Source organism: Empidonax traillii, unplaced genomic scaffold (assembly GCF_003031625.1).
Source record: "Empidonax traillii isolate 1590-97213 ecotype Southwest subspecies unplaced genomic scaffold, ASM303162v1 scaffold151:size923898, whole genome shotgun sequence".
NCBI classification, from domain to species: Eukaryota; Metazoa; Chordata; class Aves; order Passeriformes; family Tyrannidae; genus Empidonax; species Empidonax traillii.
Window position 1 is genome coordinate 319298 of NW_020955344.1, and position 13795 is coordinate 333092.

At 36.3% G+C, this 13795-nt stretch overlaps 1 protein-coding gene across 2 annotated transcripts in view; it reads right to left on the bottom strand.

The window, feature by feature from the left end:
- The window catches only part of TMCO3 (transmembrane and coiled-coil domains 3), a 34433-nt gene that overhangs the window by 9658 nt on the left and 10980 nt on the right, over positions 1-13795 (bottom strand). The window contains exons 6-10 of one of the 2 annotated variants that reach the window (XM_027884640.1): positions 11407-11499; positions 10047-10233; positions 8996-9113; positions 8236-8431; positions 2242-2392 (exon numbers count right to left, since the gene is read on the bottom strand). In XM_027884640.1, coding sequence (XP_027740441.1) covers positions 2242-2392; positions 8236-8431; positions 8996-9113; positions 10047-10233; positions 11407-11499 — 745 coding nt within the window. Of the gene's footprint in view, positions 1-2241; positions 2393-3526; positions 7685-8235; positions 8432-8995; positions 9114-10046; positions 10234-11406; positions 11500-13795 lie in introns of those variants that run through there. The other variant, XM_027884641.1, reaches the window with a different exon arrangement.

Genomic DNA, 13795 nt, shown 5'->3' on the forward strand with positions numbered 1-13795 from the left:
CAAGAAGTCCTTAAAAAGAAAGCCAGTAAGAAAAAAGTTTAAGGAATACTTTTTATTCTACTCAGGTTTTCTTTGCAACATCACATCACTCTTTTTAAAATGTACTTCCTTGCCACTCCACAGAATTTCCTGTTCAGAACAAAATTTAAAAGTAAATAGAAGGGGAAAGGGCAGGCTAATTTTTGGGGGGAGAGGAAGGGGATTTTATTTGGGTTTTTTTTTTAGGGTTTTGGGTTTTCTTTTTTTTGTTTGTTTGTTTTTTTAACAAGGAAGCATTGACACATTTTGTCAGAACCCTTTAACATTGCTTGGTTTTCTGATTTTTTCAGCTGATTTTCTTCTGAGGCAGGAATAACACCTATTTTCTGTAAAATCATACAGACTTGTTAGGAAATTTTCTTTCCCTTCTTGTAGTTAAAATGGTAACAACAGTTAAAAAGTTTTTTTTTTTAATTCTGTAACAGAATAACTAAATAATTTTCTTAGAGTACACTGTGGGCTATATGGAGTGCTGCTAGCGTGCCAACAAAGGTCTTTCTATTTTCTGTACTGTTAACAAAGTCTTATCTCTGGTCCTAATTTATGCAGCCACAAGAGTGTAGCGCAGTATTTTTTTTTCAGTCCCTTGTAAAATTAACTTAGGGCTTATAATTACTTGTCATGCTTTGTATCCCTGATAACACTATCCATCATCTTCAGTGAACCACGTAAACAACTTACATCTGTGAGCATTTAGCAATTACTCATCCAACCTTGGCAGTTATATGGGCCCAAGAGTTTTACCAAAGCTCACCATTATTAAAAATTATTAAAAATAAGTTTTTCAAATAAACATATCTATTACTAAGTAATCTGACTGATCATCAGAAGCTATTATCATGGGCTGGGTAGAAACAAAACTAAAAAAACTCACAAACATCAGGACTGGCAAGTATAACTATTTCCTTTTTATATTGCTAGACACCAAGAGTTTTAGTTTCTGTTATGAAACAGTGACTACCAAACAGGTATATAAGGAACTGCATTAAAATTATACTGATAATGGGTCTTAACTGTTATCTGAATAAATATATGGAGAGAAAAAGAACAATAGGAAACTTAAAATAAAACCATAAGAAAACTCAAGGGTAGCCTTGAAAAAAAAACCAAACAAAACTAAAACCAAACCCCATGAATTTCTGAGTAAGCATGGGTTGAAGGAGGTTGGATTTGTGCAGTGGGCCACATCCAACCCACCTGTCTTAGAGTGTGAAGGAGGTTGGATTTGTGCAGTGGGCCACATCCAACCCACCTATCTTAGAGTGTGCAATGCCCCCAACATAGGACATGCATCTCCTATATAATCCACAGGGAGATGGAAGTGCTTTCACAGGACCTGTCTCCTCATTCACCACACTTGAGCACTTCAGTAAGGTGTTCGTTTCCTTTAGAGAAAGCATACTGGGGCATGTATGGACAGCTAGGGATGTAGCAGTTCAAAATGAAGCTACTGATTGAGTGTAAATACTTTCAAGAGTTAACCTGTTTTGGGTAACAAGCACAATGAGTTACTCTCCTGGTTTTAGGCACCAATGCTGCTTTTCAGTTGGTTTTCAGGTAGTCTCTGAGATACATTTGTTCAATTATTTTTCCCCGTGTTGAGAACACAGGTCACATCTTCCTAACAAAAGCAACAAGAAGATATAAAAAGGATTTGTTTCCATTATCATATCCTGCTTCTAGAGGAAACCAAGCCACAAGAACCTGAAAACTACTCTACCAATTGACTCAAAACAGCAATACAATTTTAGTATAAATTACAAATACAGCTGGCTGGGAAGACAGAAAAACATTCAAAAAAAACAACATCCAAACCAAGACCTTCTTCCATTAAATTTTTCAGTTACACATTTTAAGTAGTATGAATTCAGAATTAACAATGAAAAACTGACATTAAAACACGACTTAAGAGTACAACATGGAAACGATTTCTGAAACCGAATGTTACATTTAAAAGTAGTAACAAGGCAAAACCAAATATTGTGGTCAGTTAACAGTTTAGTATTTCAACAAAAGAAAATCTATCTCCTTCCCTCACATTGTAGACACCATTTTTTCTCCTCCCTCCCATTTGTAAGCCATGTTTTTATGTCTGATACTGTTATACTTTATATTGTATATATTTTACATATTATAGAGATAATATTATTTAACATTATAGATATTATTAAATATTTTAAAGTAAGTTTTCTTGGAAGTTACCTATGGATGCAAAGAAAATGATGGCAAGAAAGTCACGTATTGGTTCAATACAGCACATAATCTCCTCAGTAACCATGTGACCCTGAGAAGAGATCAGAGCTCCAGCTAAGAAGCATCCCAGTTCCATTGAAACATCCAACAGCTCTGTGATCTGTCAAGGAATAACAGAGAATCTTTTGCTGAGTGGCTGAGTAACTTTATATACCATTTCACAGTGAAATTATAAAACTGGACATTATACTGAATGTAGGAAATTACTATCTCTTTGTGCAAGTTCAACAAGAAGTAGAATTCAGTGTATTTATTTCAATGTTCTCTATTAGTGTATTTATACAGAAGACTCACAAAATCTGTTTCCCCCTCCATGTTACCTCCTTCCCCACAAAAATAAAAAGAAATTTCTTAATCTACACAGTAGTACTTTGTGTCACTCTTAAGGACACCATCTGATTTCACAACTGCAGGAGAGACTATAACAGCTTTGGAGTTGGGATTACATAATACATTGCGACTGGGAACTAAAGCCGTCAGAATAGGGTATTTTCCAGCTGTCAAACAAGAGAGAAAAATGAAAATCAAAGCTTATATCTGGGAGAATAGTCTCAATTTAGAAGACGTCTCAGGCATAAATTACATTTTATTATCGTAAATGGTTTAAATGTGTCTGTGTGCTTTACTGAATAGGGGTTCCTTTAAGTGTGTGAAGTAAACTGCTGAAATGAAGCACAATATCAGCTTGAAAGAATTCAGACTGTTTCATTCTTTTTTAATGCAGTACTAGAAGGAAGAGATGAAACACATGTAAAGAAGCTAAACTAAAAACAAAGCAATTGCTTAAGGCAGTGCTTGGAATGCTAAAAGGAAAAAAAGCGAACAGCACTTCTAGTGGGTATAAAGTATGTTTTAAAATAAATACTTTAAAACCATGCTGCTGTAGGTGGTCATCTTGCTGAGAAAGTACAATGCTATTAATACTAATAGAACATTTAAAACAGAAGACTTATTTTCATAGTAATTTAGATTAAGCAACAATACACTATAGTACATTTATGGACACCATTCATAGGATTTTGAATGGTGTTATATTGTAAGTTATGAAACTAAAACTCAAGTGGCTTGAAATTAATGGAGGAGAGAAAAAGACACAATAAACAAGTCTCCAAGCTGTGCATAAAATGACACCCAATAATAATCCCCATACTTCTATGTTTTGAAATGTTAATGTCCGAGGGATCATAATGTAACTGCATTTTTTATAACAGTCTGTAATTTACTGCAAGACATTTAAGGAAAAAAATTGTTCTGTCAACTAATATCAGTAGTTGCTGATCAGGCAGAACGAACAAAACATTATGATGTTATTCTCATTTTAAAACAAAAGGAATTTCAGTGCTCGTCACAACAATTTGAAATTGTAGGAGAGAAGAAGGCAATATATACATGAAAGGCTTTAAAATTACCAAGAGATGAGTAAAATAAAGGAAACAGTTATGAATAGGGAACACTTAAGTTGTTCTCAGTCACACATTAGTTGTTTTCAAAGTCACATAGCTAATATTTCAAGTATTCCCATATACGTGATTATGTTACCATAAAAGAAGAGATCTAGCATCTCTTGTACCAGAATTGCATGACAGTGTACTGTTATGAGAATCACTCTTCAAGCAAGGAACAATTTGAGAGTTGCACTTGATGATCTCAGAGGTCTTTTGCAGCCCAGTTGATTCTATGATTCTATGAAAGAAACATGTTTCTTCAGAAAGCATGAGACATAACTGGAGCAAACCGTATGTCTATCTGGGAGTTTGCTCCCACAGCATAAAATCTGAATTACATTCCTTCACTCTGTGGCAAATCAAGTACATGCTCGAAGGCCTGGTAGAATAATAGGCAAATTTTACTATTTCTTGTTTAGTCTCTGGGTACTACACAGCTTCAGGTCTACAAAATCTACATGTCACTCTACACACTGAAAGTGTGCAGTGGATGAGAGCACAAGAAAAGAACCAACAATTACATAATTTTCTTAACCCTATCTCCCCTCCCCCAGTCTGTTCCTCAGATTTATATGTAGATTTATACAGAGACTCCTTTTACAATTCCCATCTTGTTCTCTAGTTGACCAGTAATTTATTATCAGTAAGTAGGCACACTTCCTCAGCTAAAACTGTAGCATCAGGGTTTATCACGTATAATGTATGGGCGCACATGCACAGACATACTAGAGAGGGTTTGTTTTACTGGCAGAAAGGCATTCTCAGCAGAATTTCTTACATAAGAAAAATTTGGAAAGTATTTCACTTTTAGAATTCCCTCTGTGCTTGCATCACTTTTAATGTTTCCCTTTTACCAAACAGGGCTCTGATGATTGCTAATCTCTGTGCTTTGCACTGTCCTTTTCTCAACACTTACATTACAGAAAGCTTTTTCAGTCAAAATTACATGAAAAGTTTTGTGAATTTCCATGTTTTCTCCCCAGTAAAACTTAGTTTTCAGTTGTTTTCCAAGGTCCCCTTTTACTCTAATTCAGAAAGGATTGCTTTGCTTTCACTAGAATATTAGATTTTTATGTTCAAATGTTCTATCACAGCAATAAATAAAGAAATAAACATTACTGCTGTAACATGTTCCAGTTGAATCTCGACCATCTGTTCAGCAGTTGTTTTGCTCATATGCTCTAAGAGTGTCTATCTTGTTGCTACTCTTTAATCATCATAGAACCTTAATGAATATGGTAAGCCAGTAAAATTTAAGAAAATCTTGATAGAAATAAAGGTATTAGAATTTCAGGTTTTAGTAACTTAAACCCGTTTAAGAGTAAAGAGGTGAATTCTAAGCTTGCATTTTAAGAAAGTAAAGCTGTAATGGAAATGGAAACAATTTTTAGTGAACCCTGAAAAAACTCCATCTCAATTACATTTTATGAAATAATTAACTAGAATATTTGAGATTAAAGTTCTTCCTTAATCTTCTCCTTCTAATTGACAGAAAAGAGTTCATAAGCAGGTTATGAGCCATTGAGAAGTACTCCAAGCAAGCAAGGAATGATATTCCCAATATTAATAATGATATTCCTAAGACACTGCAGGAAAAAAATATGCACATTTTCATACGTAAAGTACTGTAATAACACAGCTATATTTTTTTTTGTCTTTTTGGTACATAAAGCAATTTCCCTCCATTTGCACAATTTTCGTTGTAATGTTTCTGTGCATAGAGAACATGAGAAAGGAACATTACTCCAGTGACTGCTCTGGCTGACATACTCTTCAGCTCATTGGGGTAAATACCTCAACCTAAAAGTACAAGTCGAGCCATGGGTTCTGAATGGTCGCATTTAAAACCATAAGCAAGATTTGCTCTTTATGTTGCGATTCAGAACAGTTTCCCAGTTAAAACAAACCACCAACCACTATCTGCACAACTCAAAAACTTCAAAAGGAGATGCTGAAAGTGTAATAATGATCTACTAAACCTTTGAATCATGTACCTTGCCATCAGTAACAAAGATGGGCAACTGTCTCTCTCAGCTATACTTTTATAGGACTGGCACTTGACACAAACTCCCCCCACACCTGATCTGCCTAACTAGTTGAGAGACAAAAGGGAAGGGAATTCCAATTATTTCTGAGAACACTGGGAATATAAAGAGGTATCTTAAGCTCCAAGTCTTAGTAAAATATCTCATATTTGAGATGCACTGCTTTAACTTAGTTTGCCAAGAGATGTATTTAAGACCCTGTTTCAGATGTAATGAGTTGCAATGTTATCCAAGTCAGCCAAGCAGTTCAGAAATGCTCAAAAGCCACCACCACACAGGAAGCTCCTCAACTGACAGGATAATCCTTACATCAAAATTGCTTACTCACACTGTAGTATAGGAACCTCTTCTGTCCTATATTCCCTCTTGTTTTCCCTTACAGAATTTGCCCTTATTGGTAGGGAAATGACAATTCCTGCTAAATTAGTCATGGGAGATTTTTCAAACATAGGAAACAAGTAAAATAAAATAAGTTTATATATAATGTGCATTACATGTGCTAGTGTTACAGATTAATCCAAATACAGAATAAAATTAGATGGCTCCAAAATTCCAGTCATCACTGAGGCACATAATAAGTAACTATATGCATGAAGCAGGAATAATGTATCATTCCTACCCTCTTTGTCATGTATTGTAAAGAATCTGGCCTGCAGAGTAACCTGCATGTTAGACAGTCAGTTAAAATATGTTATTTACAGTCATCTCTCAGATTTTCTAAATGAAGCTGTCTTTGGTCAAGGCCACAAAAAAAAAGGCACTCTCTTATTTCTCTTCTACAAATTCAAAAGCTTTTTTACAATTACACCAGCATAGAAAATTCTGTGTTTGCAGACTAATTATATCAACTCCTTTAATATTTAGGCTTAGTTTTCCCAGGAAAAAGATATTTGCAGGAACCACTAGAGTTTAATTTGTTTCTTCCTAGCACCAAAAACTTTAATTTATCCTTTCCAGAGACATGCAACAAATTAGATTGCCATCCCCCATCCTATGTTTTTATTCCTGACATAGTAGGGGCACCTATACAAATAAAAAGATTTGTTTTCCAGAAGATTTGTTTGTTGATCTGTTCAACTAGACAACCAAATATTTTTTTTTCGGTGTGTTTAAACCACAAGTTGTAGCATTACTATAATGAATGTAACTGTGTCAGTGAATATCAAGCATCTCAACTGGTTTACTGAGGTTACCTGCAGTATCCTTTGTACTGTTCCCTTTGATACATTATTTATCAACTCTAACAGGAAAATTTTTGACAATGCTGAAGAAGCATTTCGGTTTTGCAGTATAAATCCAACACACTCAAACATATTCTCCCCCCATGTTTGTGTACCCACCTGTGTTATGTAAAGTCATATAGACAAGCTCCTTGTTCATTTGACAGGCAATTTTGGTACAATACACCCAATTCAATCACCAGACTATGTAGGTCATATTCTTAATGAAAGTAAAACTGCTTCTAGATATCATCATACTTTATGCAACTTTTGTGGTTTGGTTGCTGTTTTTTATTGAAGTTGTTCTATGAATGTAATGTCTGCTTGTTAGAAAGTAAAAAGTAAAAACTAGTTTTGTACCTTCTCTTATTAGATGACACACTTGGAATATGAATAGCTGTTTGGAGCAATGGCATTTTTAACCTGTACAACAGAAGTCAAAAACTGTAAAGCTATGCTCTCACTACCTTCTTTTTGACCTTTCTGAAGGAGGTCAGCTTTCCCTGTTGAACTGCAGTAACTAAGCTAACACCCCTAGAAAAAAGGTACAGGCAGAGGAATTTTTTGGCTTAATTATTCTCAGAGGACATAATCTGCACATTCAGGATAATGGAGTTTCAAACCCACAACATTATCAGCAACTGTCACATTCTGTTCTCCAGCAGTATAGTTTTTCAGAGGGCTGAAACATGAGAGAGAAACAGACGGAAAATTCAGGGGCAAATGAACCAAACCCAAGAGGGTTATTAAAATCTATAATCCTTAAGGCATTTCTCTGCTTTCTTAACTTCATCCCAAACTGTGTATCCCACACAAAAAGAAAATTATTTTATAATAAAAACATGTTGGAATTTGTTATTAAGAAATTTGTGAGCAAAGGTCACAATCAGGCATTATCAGTATCTCAAAACTCATCCTAACTTATTTTCAAATGCATGAAGTAGCCCAAAATTAAAACTTGGATCATTATTCCTGAACTGGCTGTATTAAAAGCTAACAGCAGAAATTCAGCAGATTGACATTCAAATTTTATCTCTTCTTAGTCATCTGTGCTGGAATGCATGAATCATTTGTGCATTTGAGGGTTGTTTTAAAACATTTTAAACCCAAATAATTAATTACAGAGGTACATGTATATGCAGTAAGAGGAATGGCTTTTGTGATAGTGATGCAGTAAGCTACCAAATGTATAAAAATGTTTTATTAATTGAAAAGATTAATTTAAAAGATTACCGTTAACATAAGGAAGGTGAATGCAGTTATTCCTAGAATGAGGATTTCTTTATTCCCTTTGCTTTCTGCATGCAACTTGCGATAATACGGTCCTATGAGATAAGTCTTTATAACAAGACATAGAAGAAAAACAGCAGCCAAAGAAAAGAGAATTTGGCCAATCAGTATCAGTATTCTCAGTATTTCCTTGAAAATGCTGGAAGAGAAGAACAAACAAAAAGTTTCTTTCAAGTGCTCTCATACTTCCCAACCAGTTCCCCTTAAGTGAAAATATCTAATTTTGTAAATGTTCAAAACTGAGTAGCTACAGGAAGATATTTAAATACATTTGCAAACAAGATTAAGACTAAATCTGCTGAATGCCCAGTAACATCTTTTACAGCCTAGAATTTACTTCCATGTTGACTCAAAAAGATTTTTGTTGACTGATCTCCAGGTAAGCCATCAGACTCAATAATGCTATCACACAGGACAAAAACATGCCCCGAGGGAATAAAGTAACTTTTTTTTTTTTTACAATAACAAACTTTTCACTACAAATTATGATTACCACACAGGACTACGGCTGCTAGAGGAAAAAGAATATTTTCATACAACATGACAAGTAGAAACAGTAAAGGAAACTCACAAGAACGGAGTGTCTGTTTTTCACAGAACTGACATTAACCTTAGTGCTCTCAATATTCGTATCGGCAATCTACATCCTGATTGCAAGGGGTGGGGAGGGGAAGATCCATACAATAATTAATTTTTTTTTTACCTGGAATGTGTGCTCACTCCTGCTTGAATAAGTGTAGGCATGACAGCTATAAATAAACCAAGCTGCACATCCTGCATCACCAACATGCCAAGCAGTACGCTGCTGTAGTCAATATCCCCTGTACACCAGCAAAGCAGTCAGAGAAACAGTCATTAGAAGCTATGAATGCTTACAATGCTCAGAAATCTAGAAAAGGCTTAATCAAATGGAAGCCAAGTATAGCTCTTAATGGGGTGAAGGCCATTCAAAGCAGTCTGGGTTTTTTCCCCCACTAGTAGGTAAATTAAAATATATATAAGACATTAAAAAACAAATAAAATATTCATGAGACTTCTGTTACACAATAAAAACATAGACTTTGCTTAGCAGTTAAGTACTAGTTATGCATTTAGTGAAACTCCTTTACTGAGAGCATACAGTTTTTAGAATAACAGACATGTAAGAGTCAGCATGTGTAAAATATACACACTTTGAATTCTGGCATTAGAGTGAGTCTTCTATAGGGTGGAGAATAATGCAGTTTGTATGAGGGAGGTTTAAATGGAAGAAAGCAGGATGTCAAAACTTTTGAAAGGAAACATGTAGAAGTACTTGAGAAGATAGCAATGTGACCCTTGAAGGTAGTTATTTGAAGAGCTGTTAGCTATGAAAGACCACCTGAACTGGTCTCTGTTGAAGAAGGATGTGAATTACTTAAATTAGCCTTTCTGCCCTGATGACAAACTGGTAGCAATGGTCTAATCTGGTAACCTCTTAAAAAGTTCAAGGAATAAAGACCCTCAGTAAAGTCAGTTCTTAACATGGAGAGCACTGGTTGAGCTACACTGTCTTTCTCCAAAGATGACTGGCTATGTAAAAAGCAAGAACACTTCCTAATGAGAATATACGCGACATTGGCCAGTGTTAAACAAGGATGATCCTTTGTAAACCACACTTAAGAGTGGTTTTTGGTTTGTTTTTTTAATTAGTCTCTCTCATAATATTACAAAGTGAACTTCTTTCAAATTTTATTGTAGATACTACAGTAGCCCATATTTAAAGTAACACATACCTTCTTTATCTCCTCGAACACTACCTGCAAGGAACCTCGACACCAGTGGTGTGCTTGATAAAGATAAACAAGTGGAAATGAAGACGCTCTGTGTTGGTCTAATTTGGAGCAAGTGCCCCCATAGTAAACCAAAGGCAATCATCAGAACTGTCATGTAGCAAGGTCCTTGCAAAGATATTTTCCATACCTGGGGACAAAACATGTTTTTATGATAATGGCTGATGACACTTTTTCTTCTCACCGCTAAGTTACAATGATTTGCATCACAAATAAGCAGTTAAAAATGTGTGGTTTGAGGCTGTAATGCTCAACCACAGAACTAATGGGCTATCACCCTATACAACCCAAAACCCTGAAGTTACTTATGTCTAGTAGATATTCTATGCCAGAAGGCTCATTACCAGAAATTAGGTAAATTTTCCAGAGCTAATGGACAAATTAGGGCCCAAAACTCCAGTATGGGTTGAAATATATTAAAAATTATCAAGTGGAAGACCAGTTATTTGATGTGATTCTAGGATGGGGAAAAAATGGGAGTGGCAAAGGCAGTTACCAATACCAGCGACCTGTTCCAAACTTGTGCACACATAATTCTGGAGCAGCAATTTACCTGCTACACTTTAGGAACTCTTGAATTACTAGTTTTTATCTTTGACTTTAGATGGACTAGAAATAGCAGATTAAGCTGAATGGTCATAAATTTCAACACATTTCAATTAAAGCTTTTATGGTATCATGAACTCACAACCATCAGTTTAGAAACAAATCACACCATGCAGTCCTTTACATAAAATCTGCACATATTTTGCAGCAGGATTTTCCAGTATTAAAATTCTAGCTGGTTTATAACTTTTTTTAAAAATTAAGACCAAAAAAACCTTGTAGCTTTTTGCTGAATCCTGATGGCCACATCATGTAATATTCCAGATTGTGCTAACATACTTGCTGAATCATTTAATTAGCCAGTAGAGCATGTATCGTCAATTTAGTATGCAGTACTCAAATGGTTTGATTTTTTATAACAGGACTGGCAAACATCACTGGACACTCTGTAATAACAACTGCATGTTACAATTAAGCAGAGATGGATCGTCACAAATGGTGAGAGATTAGTAATTAAACTGTTTTACTAAAACCAAGAGGAATAGCAAATGTAAGCTTTTTGAGACACTGAATAAATAATGCATTCTGTTCTTTCCAATGAGGTACAGTGCAGAAGCAAATGTCATATTTGTCTTTTTCAAAAATGTACAAAGTTACACCAATATATTATAGGGAGAGTATAAAAATATGAAATATAACTGGTAACTGGAACATTAGCAATTAAATACTTTAATGTAGAGGTATCATGCAAAAATACCTTTCTTAATCTTTCAGGAGAAAATTCCAGACCAACTAGAAAGAGGGTGAAGAACACACCAAACTCTCCTAACGTCTCCACCTGTACAATAGACTTTAAAAAAATTAAAATAAATAAATCAGTGCACAGCAGTCTACTTATAATACCAATTATAATTCCACTACAAAACAAATTGTTTCTCATTATGTTTCCATAGGTAGTTCACTTGCTGTCATATGACATCTGAAGTTCCTACAGCAATCTTAGGGTTTAAACATTTTTTCCATCACCTGGCTGATACTAGATGATAATTTGGTTGGATAGTGCTGGTCACATTAAATGCACATGTGCACTCATCTAGGTAAGCCTGCTGGCTGGATGAAAATGAACGGGTTATGCTTTATGCATGTACTATTAAATTCCCAAGGCTTGCACTCTAGAAGTTACTTCTTGCTAGTTATTTTATTGGTCTATTGGTATAATCTTTCTGCTAGACTGTAGTTGCTGTTCTGCTCACCACCCAATAGACTGCACACATCCATCTCTCAGTCCAGCAGAACTACCAGCCCTTTCTTCTACAGAGAGAAGGGAAAAAACAGCAGGAAAAGTGGTTGTCTTGCTCACCACAGCAGAAAAATGGGGATACATCTGGCTGGCAACTGATGATACCAGGCTGGGAGGTGCTGTTGACTCTCTTGAGGGACAAGACACCTTGCAGAAAGATCTAGATACACTGGAGTATTGGGTAATGATTATTGGCATATTTAACAATGCTGGATTCTGCATCTAGGATGAAGTAAGGCCAGGTGCAAGAATAAATCAGGAGTGGAATGGCTGGAGAGCAACCCTGCAGAAAGGTGTCTGGGGGTGCTGATGGACAGCAAGCTCCATGTGAGTCAGCCCCTGGCAACCCAGAGGGCAAATCCTATCCTGGGGTCCATCAAACAGCATCACCAGTCACTCAGGACAGGTGATTATTCCACTGTATTCAGTGGTGGTGAAGCCTCACCCAGAGCTCTGTGTGCAGTTCTGGGCCCTACAATTAAGGAAGGATGTGAAAATACTTGAATGCATCCAGAGGAGGGCTACAAAGCTGGTGGAATAACTGGAAGGAATGCCCTATGAGGAGCAGCTGAGGACAGTTTGTCTAGCTTGGAGAAAAGCAGGCTGCGGGGCAACCTCATTGCTGTCTACAGCTTCCTGAGGAGGGGAAGCGGAGAGGGAGGTGCTGAGATCATCTCCTTGGGATTCAGTGACAGGATGCGTGGGAATGGTTCAAATGCTGGATCAGGGAAGCCTAGGAACCACTTCTTTACTGAGAGGATGGTCAAACCCTGGAATAGGCTTCCAAAAGAGCTGATTAATTAAGAGCTGATTAAAGAGCCCCCAGACAGACAGTGTTCAAGAGGCATTTGGACAATGCCCTTAACAATATGCTTTAACTTTTGGTCAGCCCTGAAGTGGTCAGGCAGTTCACTGAAACAGTCTATTCTAAAAACCTAACATTTCTTTCCTATGCATTTACAGGCCAGAGCAGAAGAGAACAGGGTCTATCATCAGTCACAGAGAAGTGCAGATGGAAACTATCTTTCCTGCCAGATTAGAATCTGTCTGCTTCCTCAGTTCCTCCAATATTCAACTTTTTTAGGAAATACAGAAAAAAGCATACAAAAGAGACCCAGTCAACATGAACATTATCCAGATGAGTAACATTTAATCACAGCTGCACAAGAAACTGGCAGGTCACTTAAACTGTCTTGAAGAAACATCTCTCATATGTTCTGACCACATAATCTTCTTCAACTTAAATGCCTGAAAATTCATTTTTGGATCTATTCCAAATGTCAAGCTTACAAACTTGTTTCTCAGACTAAGTGGCCAAACTTTCCAGACCTTCTCAACCCAGAAATTATGTACAACACAAAGGTTATTATTTAATCTCAATTTTAGAATATAAAATTTTGGAAGTGTAGTACTTGGACCTTCTCTTCCAATACAAGATTGCAGGATTGTCAATTTCTAACCATCTCTACTTACTTTTGAGCCCAGCAGTCATTTTCAACAAAAGCCCAGGTAAGAGCAGATGTTGCAAAGACAGTTCCAAGTGGTTACGTGGATATCATTCCAACAAGCTCATGTAACTTAAGTGGACATTATGGTGCAGCCTTAATGTGTGATCTGTTTTGCCTGTTGGCTAAACAATCTGTTAATGCACACCAGACCACTAATCAAAACATGTCCAGCCAACCACAGCCCATGGTTTCGCATGAGCTAGTAATCAGGGTACACGTGATGGAGCTAAAAAGGTTCAAGAGACTTCAGGAATGTGGGCCGGGTACTGGGAAAGAAACAGGGTGACTAGGATGGATGAATGAGTTACAGAGAAGCAAAATAACTCTCTAAAAGGCCA